Below are 17,253 nucleotides of genomic sequence, written 5' to 3'. Positions count from 1 at the left end.
CAAAGCCCCAGGAGGTCAGGGCGCGCGGCGTGAGCAAAGCCCGGTAGGCGCAGCGCGGCCGGGGCCACCCTAGTCTTGCACGGCGACTCGTTTCTGAAAGATGACGCTGGCCGGCGCCGTTGGCCACGCGGCTCCCGAGCTCACCGCGCTGGGCCGTTGCCGGTTCCACTGATTCCTGCGCGCCCCAGAGGAGGCTCCGACCCCGCGGCTCGGGATCGGAGGGGGGACTGAGGCGAGGGCGAAATGGCCCGATGACAAAGGAAATGTGATCCCCCTTCGCTGCCAAGGTTTCAGAGAGGACGGACGTGAGGAGGAGGAGGGGCGCGGGGCGCGCGCGGAGCTCGGATAGCATTGCACGACGGCTCGCGCGGAGCGGGCAGCGGGTACATCTAATATCTTCCTGCCGATGAATAATTCAGGACGGCCCGCGGGGACCTGCGGCCCCGCGCTGCAGCGCGGCTAAACCGGAGGGGAAGGAGCGCGCGGGAGGCGCCCAGGCCGGGCGAGGCGGGGCACGAGGGCCCGGGGCCGCGTGGGGCGCGCGTGCGTGTTAAGCGCCGGCAGCCGCGGCCGGGCCAGGCAGGCGCGCGGGAGACTCGAGGCGCGTGGGACGCGCGTGCGTACTACCACACGCGGGCGGCCGCGGCCGGGCCCCTACGACCTGCAGCTGCTGCGGGGCCGACAGTCCTGCAGGGGAGCCCGCGCCCGGCCGTGCGCAAGCCCGAGCGCGGCACGCCGGGCCACCCAGGAGTCCCTGGCCGCCGCGTCATGCGGTGGGGCGGCCGGCGTCGCGCGGGGGGACACGGGCTTGGCGTCGCGCCGCTCCCGCCTTTACTAGTTTGGGGGAGCCATTCTCTCCCAAGAAGAGACTAACTAAATTAATTTAAAGAAAAGCAACGCACCAAATACTCGTCGAACCAAATTTTGCTTCTCCCGCCCGTACTGGGATTGCACAGCGGACTCTACTTTGGAGGACTTCCCTCCGCGAGCGAGAAGCCAAGCTCCAGCTGCTCCAGGGAGTCCTCTGACCTCCCTGCCCCCGCTCTCCCCTCGCGAGTCGGGACTTGTTCCGGCGCTCCCGCTTTGGAAGGCACGCAGCCCCCACGTCCTCCGGGGAGAATCTGTGTGGCCTCTGGATAGTGGCATTTAATGCCCGCAGCGTCGGGAGTGGCAGCGCGCGGGCCGGACGCGGCGAGGCCAAGAGGGCCGCGCCGCTCTGGTGCGGGCTCCCGGATTGCAGACCTAATCGATGCATTTTTCTGAGTGAGTCGGCGGCTCCCCACCCACCTCGTCGGCGCTCTCCTCTCCTCCTCTTCCTCTCTGGTCTCCTCCCTCCTCCGGGCCTGGTTGCAAATGGCTTCGTTCCCTGAGACCGACTTCCAGATCTGCCTGCTGTGCAAGGAGATGTGCGGCTCGCCAGCGCCGCTCTCCTCCAACTCGTCTGCGTCGTCGTCGTCCTCGCAGACGTCCACGTCGTCGGGGGGCGGCGGCGGGGCCCCCGGGGCCGCGGCGCGCCGCCTGCACGTCCTGCCCTGCCTGCACGCCTTCTGCCGCCCGTGCCTCGAGGCGCACCGGCTGCCTACGGCCGGCGGCGGCGCGCCGGGAGAGTCACTCAAACTGCTTTGCCCTGTCTGCGACCAGAAAGTCGTGCTGGCCGAGGCGACGGGCATGGACGCGCTACCCTCGTCCGCCTTCCTGCTCAGCAACCTGCTCGACGCCGTGGTGGCCACGGCCGACGAGCCGCCGCCCAAGAACGGGCGTGCCGGCACCCCGGCGGGTGCGGGCGGCCACAGCAACCACCGGCACCACGCGCACCACGCGCACCCGCGCGCGTCCGCCTCGGCCCCGGCGCTCCCGCAGGCGCCTCCGCCGCCGCCCGCGCCTCCCCGCTCCGCGCCGGGAGGACCCGCCGCCTCTCCGTCGGCGCTGTTGCTGCGCCGGCCTCACGGCTGCAGCTCCTGTGACGAGGGCAACGCCGCCTCGTCGCGCTGCCTCGACTGCCAGGAGCACCTGTGCGACAACTGCGTCCGAGCGCACCAGCGCGTGCGCCTCACCAAGGACCACTACATCGAGCGCGGCCCGCCGGGGCCCGCCGCCGCCGCCGCCGCCGCCGCCGCAGCGCAGCAGCTCGGGCTCGGGGCGCCCTTCAGCGGCCCGCCCTTCTCCATCATCTCGGTCTTCCCCGAGCGCCTCGGCTTCTGCCAGCACCACGACGACGAGGTGAGTGCATGGCGAATTCCGAGGGGGCTTCCCCGGGGCGCGGGTGCGGCGCGCGTGTGTGTTTCCATCCGGGAGGCCTCGCGAAGGGCCGCGCGCGGGACGGTCCCACAGCGGTGAGTGGTTGGGTGGGGGTGTGGGGGGGTGTCGTCTCCTTTCGGGATGTCTTGTTTCCCCTTTGGCTACATGGCGGTCCTCGCTACATAGTAGTAGGGCTATGCGTGTGCCCCAAAACGTGGATCCCCACATGTGGAGTTACCCCTTTTCCTCCTCTCATTTCCCGTGTGACCAAACGTGGCAACCGTTTTCTGTAACGAGGCATGAGCAGGGAAGAGAGAGGTGGGTGTCAGTGTAGACCTGGTTTCCTAATGCGAGGGTTTCCGCCGCCCCCGTTCCCGAGGACACCCCCCCCTTTTTTTTTATGGATTTGATTTCCTTATTTGTTTGACAAGGCGTGCGTGCTATTGTTTTAAGTAAGACCCGAGATGGCAGAGCATGTGCTGTGTGTCCGCGGAGATGTGGTTTCCTTGTGCGGGCACTCCTAGAGGCCTCCCAACGTGCCGAGGGCTCTCTCTTTTAGCTTCTTTGCTCCTTTTTCGTAAAATTCGTAGATGGTTGCTTTTAAGTAGGGCATGAGCCAGGAGGAGATGGCTGTGTGGGTGAGGAGTGAGTGTGCCTGTGTAGACCTGGTTTCCACGTGCGCGTTTCTGAGGGAGGTCTCTGTTTTTTTTTGTTGGGACACGGTGGCAGCCCCCTCTCCTTGTGTTGTATCTGAGAGCATCTGGATCTTTGAGGACCGAGGGGCCCGGGTCTAAAGCGCCCCTGTTCCCCGCTGTTGTTTTCCCCGCACTGGAGAAAACGTGTCCTGGTGCCTGAACCTGCCCTCATGCCCTTCGGTCGTCGGCCCAGGTTTGCGCCTAGAGAAGCAGAATTGGGGGACTGTCCCCATTGCCCTCTCCCAGCCGGAAGTCCCTTGGGCCGCTCCAGCTTTGATTCCTACTGGAACCGGATTGAGGGGGGCTCGACTCCTCTTGGGGAAAAAAACACACAAAAAACGGACCCAGCTGCACGCGGCTAGAACCTGAGGGTTTGCAAAACGTCCGAGGGCTGCACTGCAGTTTTGGGGCTTGATTTCTCTGTTTTGGCTGTTAAATGAAAGCCTTATTGCTTATTTTTCACATCGTGTGACACCGTCCACTCCCCCGAACCATCAGAGCAAAGGGCCGAAAGCGTTGAGCAGCAGGCTCTGTAGAGTTGGTCGGTAACTTACGCTGTGTGTACTTGCTAAAAGTCTTTGCCTTGGACCTACGTAGAGCAGGAGACAGCAAAGGCTTAAAAATCGTAGTGGGAGTTGCTGCCTGCGAGTTGGAGTGGGCGTGCTGGTACCGAGCTGGGCAGAGGCTTGCAAAGCGCAGCCTTTTCCTCTCCTAACCTGTTATTTGGGGAGGAAGGCGGAGCTATTATAGCCTGATGTCCTTAAGCCGGCTTCTCCTAGTGGGAAAAAGTTGAAATTCTAATCTACTTGTTGTAGGTGCCTCCCTTTATTAAAGGTTTTCTTCTAGGTTTGAAGCTGGGGAACAGTTATTCTTGCCCTTTGTTTTTAAGCTTTGAATGGACCCACCTTTAAAGTTTTCTACACATTCACGGGTGAATGTTTCCAGTATGTTCTTGCGTCACTTTTAGAAAAATGGTTGAGCTAAATATCAAACCGAATCTCAGGAATGGAAAGCTGTGGAGATTAGGGTGAACTGGGGGTCGGGGGAAGTGTGCAGGGAAAAGAGGGCAACTTGAATCCACCGTATTTTCCTCCTGGGATGCGTGTTGATTGGACCCTCCTTCCCAGCAGTTGATTTTAAATGTCAGGTTTTATTTATATTCCCAGTTAAAGATCCACATACGATTTATTTGGGCTAAAACAGTGGATGCTTAGTGCCACCAGACTTGTAAAAGGTTTATGCACTTTTTAAATTATAAAGCCATTCAGATGGGATGGGAGAATGTAAAACTCGAAATGACGCTCCCCCCCACCCTGGGAGGTACCTGGATGCCCTGAAAATTCACTGTTTAACATGTGCCCTACACTAGGATAAAATGGTTTGGCAAAAGTGTTAAGATACTGCATTGTTAAACTAAAGGTCCTTTAAAAACATGAAACTTTTCAGTTTTGAGCAAAATCAACCTCCCACTTTTCCGTTTTTCATTACCAAAAAATTGGACATTAATTTTTAGACCTTTTTTTTCTGGATTTAGAATGCTAGGAAATTTGAGTTTATTGATGGCAAACCAGTGCTGTGAATAGAGGAGTAAAGTGACACCATGTTCATATAAGGGGTCCCGCCCATGGCCTAAATTCTTCCTTTCCTTCTAAAGCAAGTGATGGGTAACAGTTTTAAAATATTGTTCCATCGGAAAGTCATGCTTTTTGTCTGGCAGAAAGCATGGGGGCACTCTTGGAGGATGGCTGTCCTCTATTTGATGGTGACAGACTGAACACCCAAACCCCAGGTATTTGACTGTGTGCACAACCTACCTTGATTTTTAAAATGTGCTGCTTTGCTGAGTTGCCTCCTGTGACAACAGGCTCCATTAAATAATTCAGGGTGCTCTTGCCTTATGGTGACTGATGCCACCTGACCTTGGGAAGGAGGGTTGACGCCTGGCTTTTGTCTTTTAATTTTAGGGAGGGTACCCCCGACAGTTGGCCCCTCAGGGGTGTGGGAGGCTTTTCTCAAGCACCCCCCCTCCCCCAGCGCAAGGGCTCCTCTGGATTGGCCAAGTGTTGTTTTGAGCGCTTGATTCAAAATAACTTTAAAATCTAACAGGGGAGGGAGTTGGGGTTTCCAACAAAGTTGTAAGAATTGCTTGCTCCCAGGTATTTGGCTCAAAAAAAAAAATAAGAGTTTGGGTTTTCCCCTAGTTGTATATCTCGACGGTCAGTCCAAAAGGCGGAAGGCCTGCAGGCCCTGCGGCCCCGCGGACATGTCCTGGAACTGGGCGGCGTTCCCAAAGAGGCCCCCAGGGTAGCCTGGCTGTGGGCTGTGGGCCTGCGCCTCCTCCAGCCTGGAGCCCCCAACCCACCTCAGCTCTGGTGACGCTGCTGGCCCTGTGGCCGCTCCTCACCCTGCGGACACCCGAGATAAAGCGTCTGCAAGGGTTCACACGTGTTTGGGGTGGGGGAGAAGAGTGGCAGGGAGTTAAGTGGGACTTGGGCAACCAGCCACTCCCCAGTTGCCCTTTAATGCTGTGTTATTGGCACTTAGGATGCGAGCCCTTTGCTGACTTGGAGGCGACACTGGAGCAAAAATCTAGGGGGACCAGGGTGTGTGTGTTGTGTGTTAAAGGGCTGGGTGTCAGGACTCTGTAAATGGTGGGAAGCTGAATGTGGTCTAAATGTGTTCCGGTTTCCAGGAAGGCCCTGTCACTAGCGGGGTGTGTGTGTGTGTGTGTGTGTGTGTGTGTGTGTGTGTGTGGTGGGGGACTACGATGACAAGGCCGGGGTGACACGCTTGCGTCTTAGCCAGGACAAGCATTGTAGCCCATCTCATCAAAGATGGCAATGTTGCTTCCAGTTAGGCAGGCCAAGTGTGGGGTTTTCCTGAGTCCCCTGGATGGAAAATGGGGTGCAGATGTTTACCCACTTAATATCCAGTCCCCTCCTTGGGTTAAAAAAACGCACAATAACTTGGAAAGATATAAGTTTTAGAATTCCAATCAGATAAGACCCTGGATATTGAATGATTTAGACTTGGAGACTATCTTTCCCTGGGAAACCACTTCAAAAATCAGCCTCATACCACTATGAGGAAGGCAGGTTTGCTGCCGAAAGTAATTGGATGTGGAATAAATTCTTGTTTTGTGTCTTATTTGGAATAAGTCACTGTGAAGTGGGGATTATACCAGTGTTGGCACCAATATACGTATTTTTAAAATTTCTTTATTGATTAAGTTATTACATATGTGTCCTTATCCCCACATTACCCCCTCCAACCCCCCTCGCATGCCCTCAAATAGACGTATTTTTTGATTGTGTATTCACAGTGCCTAAGCTTTTTCAGGCACGCATACCCAGTGTTGTCTTTAAATTATGTGTCAGCTGTGTAACTTATAAAACTTATACCAGAAGACTTTGTGTGAGAACAAGAGGAAAAGTCAATGTAAGTGCGAATTCTAGTATTTCTGCCCCACGTTTTTGACCTGCTGTATGTATAGGAATTAGGTGGACATGTCTGCTTAATGCATACATCTGACCTATTTGCCAGGAAACCAAACTTTCCATAACTTGGAAATAAATTGGAGGTTGCTGCTTTGAATTGCATTCAGCAGGTTTTTAGGTGGAAGCCTGTGGAGTGAAGAAAATGCTCGGTGAAAATATATGGAAGAGAAATGTTATTGATTTCTTAGTTTCTTATCCTTGAAGGTATTCTGTTTGTGGGCTTTTAAAAAGTCAACGTTTGAGCTGGGGAATGTGCCCCTGTAGTTCAATTAAGTGCATAGGGAATGATCTTATCAAAGTGGGCCTTGCTGAATTTGGCAAACCTTCGCTGGTGAGGTTGCCTTGCAGGCAGGTATAACCCCGAGCCATGAAGTGTGCCGGTAATACCTGAGAGAGATAGCTGGTGGCATCAGCACTGCCTTGGGGAACCTTTTGTGACTTTTCCCTCTTACAGAGTAAACTACCTTGGTTTTCAGGTTACATAGACTTCCTTTGGGTCTGCAGGGTTTTTATTTCCAGTGCTAGGAATAATATATATTTTGGAAACCATGAAGATAGATACTTTAGGAAGAAAACAGAACAAGCACTTTCTCCCAGACTTCAGTTCTTCATTTGATATTACTATATGCTGTTTAGGATTCAGATGTGTTCAAGTTAAGTAGTTGTACGTGGAACAAAGAAGTCTGGAAAGTGTTTGCAGATTGAGTAAAATTTCCTTTTTCCACCAGAGTTCTTCCTCCCATTTTAGCTATTTATAAATTTCAGGACACTGAAATCAGCATTAAAATGTATAGTTTCTTAAAGTACTACTTTAAAACAACGGAAGCAACTTTCTCTTCCTATGTAAAATTTTGGAGCGTAGCTGTTTCACTTTTTGTTTGAATTTTTAAAACTTGGCCTATATAGGGAGTTAGCTTTTGGGCGAAAGCTATGAATTTAGGTGAAGTGGTTAAAATTTATCCTCTCCAAATTTTATTTCCTCTGGTGCTAACTTAAAAGTCACATGGTCTGCTTAATATCTTACCATTTCTCCATCCAGTTACTTACACAAGGCCAGATTTATTTTAGATGTATTATTCTTAGTGAATAAAGGACCACTTTGTTGTTATTCTTCATGACACTTTTAAGCAAAAGGTTGAGATGAATTCTACCATGCAGGCGATTTTCAAAGTGTAGTGTTCCCTCTCCACTCGCCCATAGCCCGTAACACTGACAAAGAGTTAAAGGCTTGGCTCACGAAAGGCTGTTTTTGCCATCTCTGTTATTTTGGAAGAGCAAGAGGAAGATGGATAAAGAATTACAGTTGCCTAAAGGGAGCAAGCAAGAAACCACCCATTGCAGCCCACTCGGTTCCCCCTTCTCTTGACCTTTCAAGCACTGTGACTTGCAAGAGGAAGCTTGATCCATCTTTCCTCTTAAGTTGATGCGACCTCATGCTTGTTCACTACTAAATTATTCTTCTCCCTTTGAGGTTTTGTCTCTACTTACACTCGGAGTTGACTGAAAGCAGATTGACTGTTTTGACTGACAAGACTCTGACTTAACAGAAAAATTGGGAGGGGTGGGGGCTGAGCAGTTTACATTTGGAACTATTTGATGTAAACCTTATTCCAGTGTAATTCCTTCCCGCTTCAGCTGCCATCTCCAGCTGCCCTCCTGTTTAGTGTGCTTGCAGTGGGCGTTGAAGGTAGGCTGAAATGAAATGGGGGAAGACGCCAGCTCCTCCTGGGTCTCATCTCCCACTCAAATCCTATTTTGGGAAATCCATACTTATTAGTTTTTTGTTGTTAATCCTCACCCAAAGATATTTTCCCATCGAGTTTTAGAGAGAATTGAAGGGAGGGAGGGAGAGAGAGAGAGAGAGAGAGAGAGAGCATCGAGGAGAGACACACTGACTGGTTGCCTCCTGCCGCTCCCTTACAAGGGCTGGGGATCAAGCCTGCAACCGAGATACGTGCCCTTGACCAGAATCGAACCCGGGACCCTCCAGTCCGAAGGCCAAGGCTCTATCCACTGAGTCAAATCAGTTAGGGCATGAAATCCATATTTAACCTGAAGTTATCAAGTCTGTATTTTGTTTTATCCTCCTTAATGTAGAATTAAAAAAAAAAATTAATCCCAGACCCTTACTTGAGCATCAGTTCCCACCAAGTGAGTTTTTAGTTAATCTGTATAATGCTCCCAGTTTAATAATCACTAGGTACAATACCCTAAGGAAGTGGTAATTTTTAGTGATAAAGTTACTGCTTTCAGCATATTGAAGTTGTCAATTTTTGGAAGGGGAGACTTGGTTAAGAATATGAGGATAATTTTCAATTGTGAACATTTACCTGGACAGGCTCCTGCAGAATAGCACATGCTGTCCACATAAATGGAATCGGAATGAAGCAGAGCAGTATACACAAAAGAGAATTAAGTGAGTCAAGGTTAGTAAGACTGAGGGCATCCCCTCCTAGCTTGGCCACCCTGTGAATTTTGAGGCCCCTGAGTGGGCTTTGGAGCCTGAGCTGGTGAGGAACCCCTGGGAATGAGAGAGGAACCCCTGTGCCTTCCTAACATGTGTGAACAGCTGTATCCTTTAGTTGTTACTTCTGGAAAGCCTGGCCAGCCGTTTCCTTCTAGCCTTAACCATTTGCAGTTACAAATGTTCTTCTTGAAATGTCAGTGGGCTTGGGGAATGTCTTTCATATTTTGACTAATTGGGGTAATTATAAAAATTCTATTACATAAAAAAAAAACCCTGCACTTAGATTTTGTCGCTAAACATGGATCGGATATGACTACTTCAGCACAGGTGTTTTAAAAATGAGAATTGGGAATAACTGGCATCAGCAGGCATAATTACGACCTGTTCGGACCATGTCTGTAAATTTTGGCCTGTGCCCTCTGTCTCTTTGAGATCAGTATCAGAGGGAGCTATTTCTCTCTCACTTGGGATCATCCACATAGGCTTGTACTGAAGACACACACAAATGTGTGGGTAAGTGTTAGCAGAAAAGGTAAAGAAAGTTTTAGTAGTGGTTGGAAAAAGGTTTTTGTGACCTTTCTTATTCAAGGTGTCTATTTAGCTTTCCTCGAGCAACTCAGACAGTGCGATTCTAGGTTGCATTCTTGCTCTGCCTCAGTTTTCTCACTTGTAAAATGGCAGTGCCACTTCTCAGTGTTCTGCAGATTAGCGGTAACATGTCACAGCGGTGCCCCACAATAGAAGGCAATTGTAAACATTCATAATAGTTTTATTACTCAGCTACATATTAGGGTCTGGAAGCAGACCCTACCCTCCTTCTCCCCTTCTCTTTCCCTCAAAAGGGAGTGTTGTAGAAGAAAACTAATTTTCAGTGGTAGAAATTATGGCTGAGCTGTGCTGTTATCAGTTTACCACTATCTAAATCAGGCTGGGAACCTTTTTTCTGCCAAGGGCCATTTGGATATCTATACCATGAGGGCCATTCAAAATTATCAACTTACTGGTAAAAATTAGCCAGCTGTATTTGGTCAAACATTTAAATAACTCACCCCTCATGCCTTGGCAGGGCCAGACCAAATAACTTAGTGGCCTTATACAGCCCACCGGGCGCCCCGCCTCTGATCTTAAATGGAAAGATAAGTAGTTCTTCCAGGTGATACACGGTGTACTGGAGAAAAATGCATAAACCTCGTTTCACTTTAGAAAAACTGGGAGTAACTTTTGGTTTAGACCATTTTAGGGTTATAAGGCTCCGCAAACTGACGAGAAAAGTTGGGTGCAAGTGTATTTAGAGGCCATGCCAGTGCCTTGAGCTTTTTTTTTTCCTTTTTCAGATGGAAGGCCCGTTTATATTTTACATATGATGTATTTGAGAACCATTAATCTTCGAAGCCATGATATTTTTTTCCCCCTCCCAAAACTGTAACATATCAAAGAAACAGATTAACTTGCTGATTTCAGGGACTGAAATATTGTATAAGCTTTAATTTCACGGTATTATCAGGTGTGTGTGTGTGTGTGTGTGTGTGTGTGTGTGTTTGGGGGAGGCATCTGAAGAGGAAACACATTATTACACATTATTACAGGAAAGGCTTAAATCACCACAGAAAATAACTGCTACTCCACAAGCCAGGGATGGAGATCAGACTCTTTTCACATTGCTCTACTCACGATATTTGTCAAGGTTACTAGTATGCTATTGAAACTAGTCCTTAAACATCTGCTATTTAATATTAAATGTATTGCTTGACGATTTTTTAGCTGCTTGTGTTTTATTTTCTTAATTTTTGATCTTTTCCAAGTTGTTAAGTAGAAAGTTAAATATCACCCATAATGGGCAAAAAACGAGTGTGATGTCACTACTATGTGTCTCATTCCAAAATTAACTTAATGTGTGAAGTGATTATCAGAACAATAATTTTGCAAGGGAAGAGGTCTGAATTAATTATCCTCTTGAATTTATAACTAAGTCTCAAAAGAGATCTCTGCGGTATCAGAGTGCGAAGAAGGATGCTTCTTCTACCAAGCAATTTATAATAGGCATGTTCTATTCTGGAGGCCACCTCCTGCCTCCCCCACCCCAAGACCCTGGCCTCAACACTTCAAAGCAAGCACTTTGGCATTAATGGGTATGGGCTCTTAGATCTGGCCTCTGCTGATGTTAGTGGATTTAAGGACTAGTTCCAGAAATATTTTGCCGGATTTTCTGTGGTGATTGATGCAAATTGGGTTTGACCTTCAGAAGATGCTCATATCGCTGCTATTTTATTCCTTTTGCCTGGAACAAAGGAGACTTCTTAGTTTTCAAGCCAAAAATGGAATGCCCTTGAAAATACTAGGTTTTGAAAGTTGGACCTTTCACATTATTTATATGGAAAGGGGAAATTTGGGGATGAGAAGGGGACACAGAAAACTGAAAAATGCTTGTAGCTTCTTAGTAGAAAGAGAAGAGCATGAGCTTTAGACTAAAAAGACCTGGATTTAAGGCCCAGCGTTGTCCTGAAGTGGCTGTGTGACCTTGGACAAGTCATTTAACCTCTTGATCTCTGACCTTTTCGATGGGAGCCCTAGGAATGGTTTCATAGTCGAGACCTATCCGTGGGGAGAGCTGTAATAATTTACATGAAGGTGCTTTGCAGGAGGTAGAATCTGAATTTTAATCATACAGCAGATGCACATAAATTGTGTAAATATCCTGGGAAAAAGTTTTGGCTTCAACTTTTCCTGGTAAAATTTCTTTTTCATGAAATTGAATACGCTGCTTAGCTTGGTTAAATATTTCCTGGTGGATGGCCAAGCCATATTTGATGTCAAAAATAATTTGGGCAGTTCCTCATTGCTGATAAGAAGACTCTCGATGCGTTAAGATTTGTCATCAGATAGTCGAGTGCTCCCTGCTACAGATATATGTCTTTACCTGGGCTTGTGGCCTGTCTGTTTGAGAAGACAACTGAAAGGGAGAGGTGAATGGAGGGGGGATTCTCACCTTCTCTGTGAGGCTTCTTTATGTGTCTTTTAAAAATGATCAGATGAAAGCAGTTCCTAAAACTCAGGGAACAGAAGTTCTGAGGGGAAGATGAGTTTGGGCTGAAAGAAGAAGGGTTTCTTGGAGAATTGAGGAATTTAGGGCAAAGGTGTGTTGATAAGGCAGAGTGGTTTCCAGGAGCCTGGAGTGAATGAGTCCATCTCTGACCTTATTTTTCCTAATCCTTTCAACATCCCTCAGGAGAGTGTTAGGGTCACCTCCTCTTACCCCGCTCCTAGGGGGGTGGGAGGGATTACTGATATGTAGAGGAAATAATTGGTGTGCCCGGCAGGAGCCAGAGCCAGAGCCACATTTATTTCTTTAATAGGTAATTTTTTTTTTCTTTAATAGGTAATTTAATGTAAAGAATTGTTGACTGTTACAAGAACACCCGAGTATCTGGGAAGTAGCAACTGTGGGAAGCAGCTGCCATCCCGGGGTTGGGGAATCAAAAGGGAAGAGGTTGGGGTTATTAATACTGAAGAGGGTTCCTGTGGGTCTGGCCCCCTCGGGGTGGGGGTGGGGAGGCAGGATGAGAAAGCTGGTTCCTCCACTGAAATGACCCAGTGCTGCTGGCGTAAAGAAGTCTTGACGGGGTGTGACCCAGGAAGCAGCGGAGAAAAACCAAAATCTTTTCTCCCTTAGCATCCCCTGTTGGCTGAGTAACTGTGACCCCACTGACCATGCAGAGGTGTGCTTTGCACTGCCTCAGTTCCCCCTCCCCCAGTCACAGAGGGAGGGGGCCAAAGGAGGATGGGTTTGAGGCTGAGCGATAACTCAGGGAGCAGTGTGGCTGGGACGATGGTATCCCATTTGGGCCACTGCTCCTCCTGCCAGTACGACCTGGCTTGATTCCATTGAAACTTTTCAGGAAAATATGGGGGCGACCTCAGACGGATGAGAACCAGAATGGGTCCCAAGTTACTAGAAACAGCACTGCCAGCTGTTTCTATCAATGGTCAGGCTCTACTAACCCAGCCTGCGGCAGCCTCTGCCACCCCTCTCCCGGCACCCACCCCTCCCCAGTGGAGCTGTGTGCCTGCCAAGAGAGATTGCTGTTTCTGCGTGTTGTACTTGCTCACCTAATTACACAGTTTAAGGAAAGATGAAATGAATGCAAGACATTGTAATTTCAATGAAAACAGGCCTGAATTTCTATGGAAACCCATTTGGTTAAAGTAGGAGGCACTGGGAATACAGGAGCAGGCAAAATAGCCCCAACTCCCTTTTCTCCTAACTGGTGTGGGGCTGAGGTCCCTGTCTTCCCTAATGGCTCGATTTGGTTCTGGCCCTGGAGTGGGGGCTGCTGCTGACCTACGGAGGGGACATCTATGGGACATCTATGCAGGGCTGCCCGTGGACGACCATGGGTGTCTCCCCCAGCCAGCACATTACGGCTATAATCTTGGGAGTGAGCTGGGGAGGCTGGGAACCGACTGTAGGAAGCAGCTCCCCCTCCCTCTCCTCAGCCTTTAGGTGGCCAGCCGCCCTTCCCCCACCCCACCGAGCTTTGTCCTGCCTGCGGTTCAGAGGGAAGGCCTCGCTCCTGCTGGTTGGGCGTTTTTTTTCTAATTTGTTTTTGTTTACGGAGGTATAGTTTTCATATTGTAAAATTCACCTTTGTTAAGGGTACAATTATGCACATTTTAACAAGAGTTCACAAGGCATATAATTACGCCCACCCCACCCCACCCCAGCCTCAGACAGCAGCCACCTCTTACTACAATTTTGTCCTTTCTAGACTGTCATTGCGTGGACCCAAACGGTGCTCAGGTCTTTCTAGTTGGGGTGTGTGTGTTTGTTTTTTCAGTTGCCATAATGCATTCAAGAGTCATCCCTGTTGCCGGATCAGTAGTTCCCCCCTTTTTATTGCCGAGTAGTTTTCCATTGTGTGAATGTACCAAAGTTAACACATTCCCCAGTTGAGGGGCACTGGAGTTTCCTGTTGTTGTGTGTTGTTGTTTTTTTTTTTTTTTTGGCGACTGTGAATGTCTGTTTTAATGCGTGCGGTGCCTTGTGTAGTGGTGGTCAGTGACTCATGCTGGAGTCCCTGTTTTGACCCAACACAAACACTGTGTCACTTTCAGCCTCAGTTTCCTCATCCGTCTCGTTGGTAGGTAACATTCTCACTAGTCCGCCTAGGGCTGACTTTTTTGTTTGAAAATCAAGTGAAGTGTTTCCTGATGAAAATCTGCCATGTGCCCCGTGTATAAATGTAAGTGAAGAAATTTAAAACGAAGGAACTGACTTTTGGGGGCCTGTGCTTCAGGGGGTGGGTGGAAGCACCTGCTAGTCCCGCTCCTTTGTTTTAATAATCTTCCAGAGAGATTGATTACCCTTGGTTTGTTATATCTCCTTTGGTTTCGGTTAGTTTTATCATCACTTTCAGGGGTTTAGAGGGATATTCGAAGAGGAAATTTTATTTCACCGATTTAATTAGATTTTTAACAATATCACATGGGCTCTGGTTAGCTATGGGCCAACCCAGTTATCTGGAGTTTTGAAGGGAATCTTGGCAAAGATGAGTGTGGATAGAGAAGGTTAGTTCAGGAAGAAAAGGGTTTTGTGTTAGGATTTGTTTATGGTGACAAATGGCAAACAGTTTATGAAGGGTAGCAAAAGTCCTCTCCTAGGCAAGAGATAACATAATGGTTACTTCTGGACAACCTTTGGGACTTGCCACAACAGCCACCAGTTTTTTTTAAACCTTTTTCGTCCTTAAGTTTATATATTGTGCAATAAATAGATGTGCCTCAGTGTCTAAAAACGGATATTATTACCTGCTTCTCATCTGTAGCATCTTTCTTTAACTCTTGGTTATTGGTAACTAAATTTGTGTTGATTGTTCATTATGCACAAATGTTAATAACATGCAAATACATGCAAAGAGAGGCACTACCTATATTTGGGCATCTCAGACTGAAAGTTATGCCTCGAATGCAGAATAACTCTGAGAACAAACATTTCGCTTTTTCAAAAGGAGGGCCGGTGTTCACATTTGGTTTTCAGCATATTAGAGCGTTTTTTTTCCTCTGTTGACTGTTTAGCATCTGCTGTACAACTGAGCACAGAATTTGTCTGAATTTTATGACAATCTGCCTAGTTCATCAGTGCCTATGTTTTCCAGCACCATAAAGTTTTTTTCCCCCCAAGTTCCTTTTGTTTGCTTTCTGGGATGCAAAACCAATTTTCTTCTTCTCCACCAAAAAAAAAGGGGGGTGGTGGGCGGGCAGGAACAGGTAAATAAATGGGAATAAAATTAGAGAGCCATGTGTAAGATCAAATTATGCAGATGAGGAGGAGGTGGGCTAAAAACTAACTTGGAAGTAGGTCCCTGTCCTGCCTGCCAGGACCTGAAGTTCCTTGACTTTTTTGCAGGCAACACTTAAATGCTGTCACCACCGTGTGAGGGTTCTCACCCCCTCTTCGTGCTGAAGGTGGACAGGTTTGCCCACAGGGAACAACAACAACAAAAAAGGAACCAAATGAATGAGTGCTTAATAAAAACTATTGACGATTTGCAAACACTGACAGAGGTTAAAAGGGGGGTGGGGGGAAAGAGGTAATACTTTTTGTTTTAAATTTGTGTTCTTTTAACAATATTTAAGATTTTTTAAACTGACATTTTGTTTGACTTCACAGCCCTTGTCATTTTGGGTTGAAATTTTTTCTGAATATGTATGTGCTTGTGACTATATTTATTTGGCCTTTCATTTCTTCCTCCACCATCCTCAGCTTGTAGTTGCTGAGAGAATGGAAAAAATGAGATTTTTCTCAGGGTTACCTTGTATTACCAAGTAACCTGGACCAGTTAGCTCTAATCCTGCTATAATTATACAATACATAAACATATCTTTGGATTACCTGTAAAAAAATTTGATGTGTATCTCAGCCCTACTTCTTTCCAAATTATATGATCCTAAAAAAAAAAAACAAACAAACAAAACTAATTATATGATCTGGGTTTGTGCATTTTCTTTTAAACCTTAACAAACACACACACACACACACACACACACACGTCATTTAAAACATTCTTCCAGTGATCTCTGCTTTAAAAATTAGGCTTATTGGGATGACACTCTATTTTAAGAAATAGAGTCTTAAAAGCGTGGACGTCTCCCTGTACTGATTTGCTGGTCATTACTGCTCCAAACTTGGTGTTCATGCTGTGGAATTTATTTAGCTGTTCCCTCGTTTGGATTTTCTCAACATTTGGCTACTGCCATCATCCTTCAGGTCTAATACTTGTCCCTGTTACTTCTAGAGGGAAGATCCCTCTCCACCCCCAGCCAGGGAATTGCTAGGAAGCTGGAGAGATGCATTTGAAATGTTAATTTTGCTCCTGAGAGCTTGCCTCCTACCAGCCACATTTCCTCCCACCCCACCCATCCTTGCTGCCATCAATTTAAACGAGAAAAATGGCTCAAATGGCTCCGTCCTGTTGTTTCACTTTGCATTTCCGTGATTGTGGCTAGGTGGGCGTCCTTTCATATGTTTATTGGCCATTTGGGTTCCTCCCTGGATTGCCTTGGTTCCTGGGCCTATCTCTCCTGGGTTAAAAAAAAAAAAATTTGTAGGATAAATACAATACTAAGAACTAGCTGTCTGTTGCAAAGGATTTCTCTGAGTCTGTGGCTTGCCTCAATTTCGTTTAACTTGGTCAACATTCCGAATTTCAGTGTGGCCGGTGATCATCATTTTTAAAAAAATTATTTTACTTTTCCATCACTTTTTATCCTCTCTCTGCCCTCTACCACTTCCACCCATCCCCACCCGCCCGCCTCCTCCCCAAATCACCACACTCTTGTCCATGTCCATGAGTGTTCTCTATCTCTCTCTGTCCCTCCTGATCATCATTTATTTTCTCTATATCTTGACTCTTTAATCCCATTTTAGAATCTATACTTGGTGTATCATATGAAGCTGTGTCTAATTTTATTTAGAGCAAATGGTCAACCTAATGCCCTAACTGCTAGTGAATGGTCTCATTTCCCCTTTTTCTCTGAACCTCACATTTCTGGGAAACAGTTCTGAATATAGCTGATGGCTGGGGGTGAGGAGTGGGCGTATTAAGGCCTTTATCGTGTGGGTGTCAACTGGCATACAGTTGCATGCATATTGTTTTATGGACATATACCAGCGATCTCTGAAAAAAAAAAAAATCTCAATACTTGGTAGCTGTTAAGGAAATACATTCTCTGCAGATGTCCAGTTATTCACAACAGCTCAGCGGCGATGCTTATATTGATTGGTCTAGGCCTGTTACACACCAGCCCGTCCTTCAGCACTGTTGCCTGCTGTATACCAATTCCTGGGCAGGACCATACA

The 17,253-nt window shown here is 47.8% G+C and overlaps 1 protein-coding gene across 1 annotated transcript in view; it reads left to right on the top strand.

The window, feature by feature from the left end:
• The first annotated feature begins 1,353 nt into the window (after positions 1 to 1,353).
• The window catches only part of TRIM71 (tripartite motif containing 71), a 61,603-nt gene continuing 45,703 nt past the window's right edge, over positions 1,354 to 17,253 (top strand). The window contains exon 1 of the mRNA XM_070391727.1: positions 1,354 to 2,220. Coding sequence (XP_070247828.1) covers positions 1,354 to 2,220 — 867 coding nt within the window. The remainder of the gene's footprint in view (positions 2,221 to 17,253) is intronic.

Source organism: Myotis yumanensis, unplaced genomic scaffold (assembly GCF_028538775.1).
Source record: "Myotis yumanensis isolate MYYU_CA2020_CCGP unplaced genomic scaffold, mMyoYum1.0.hap1 SCAF_14, whole genome shotgun sequence".
Lineage (NCBI taxonomy): Eukaryota > Metazoa > Chordata > Mammalia > Chiroptera > Vespertilionidae > Myotis > Myotis yumanensis.
This window is presented reverse-complemented; position numbering and strand designations above follow the sequence as displayed.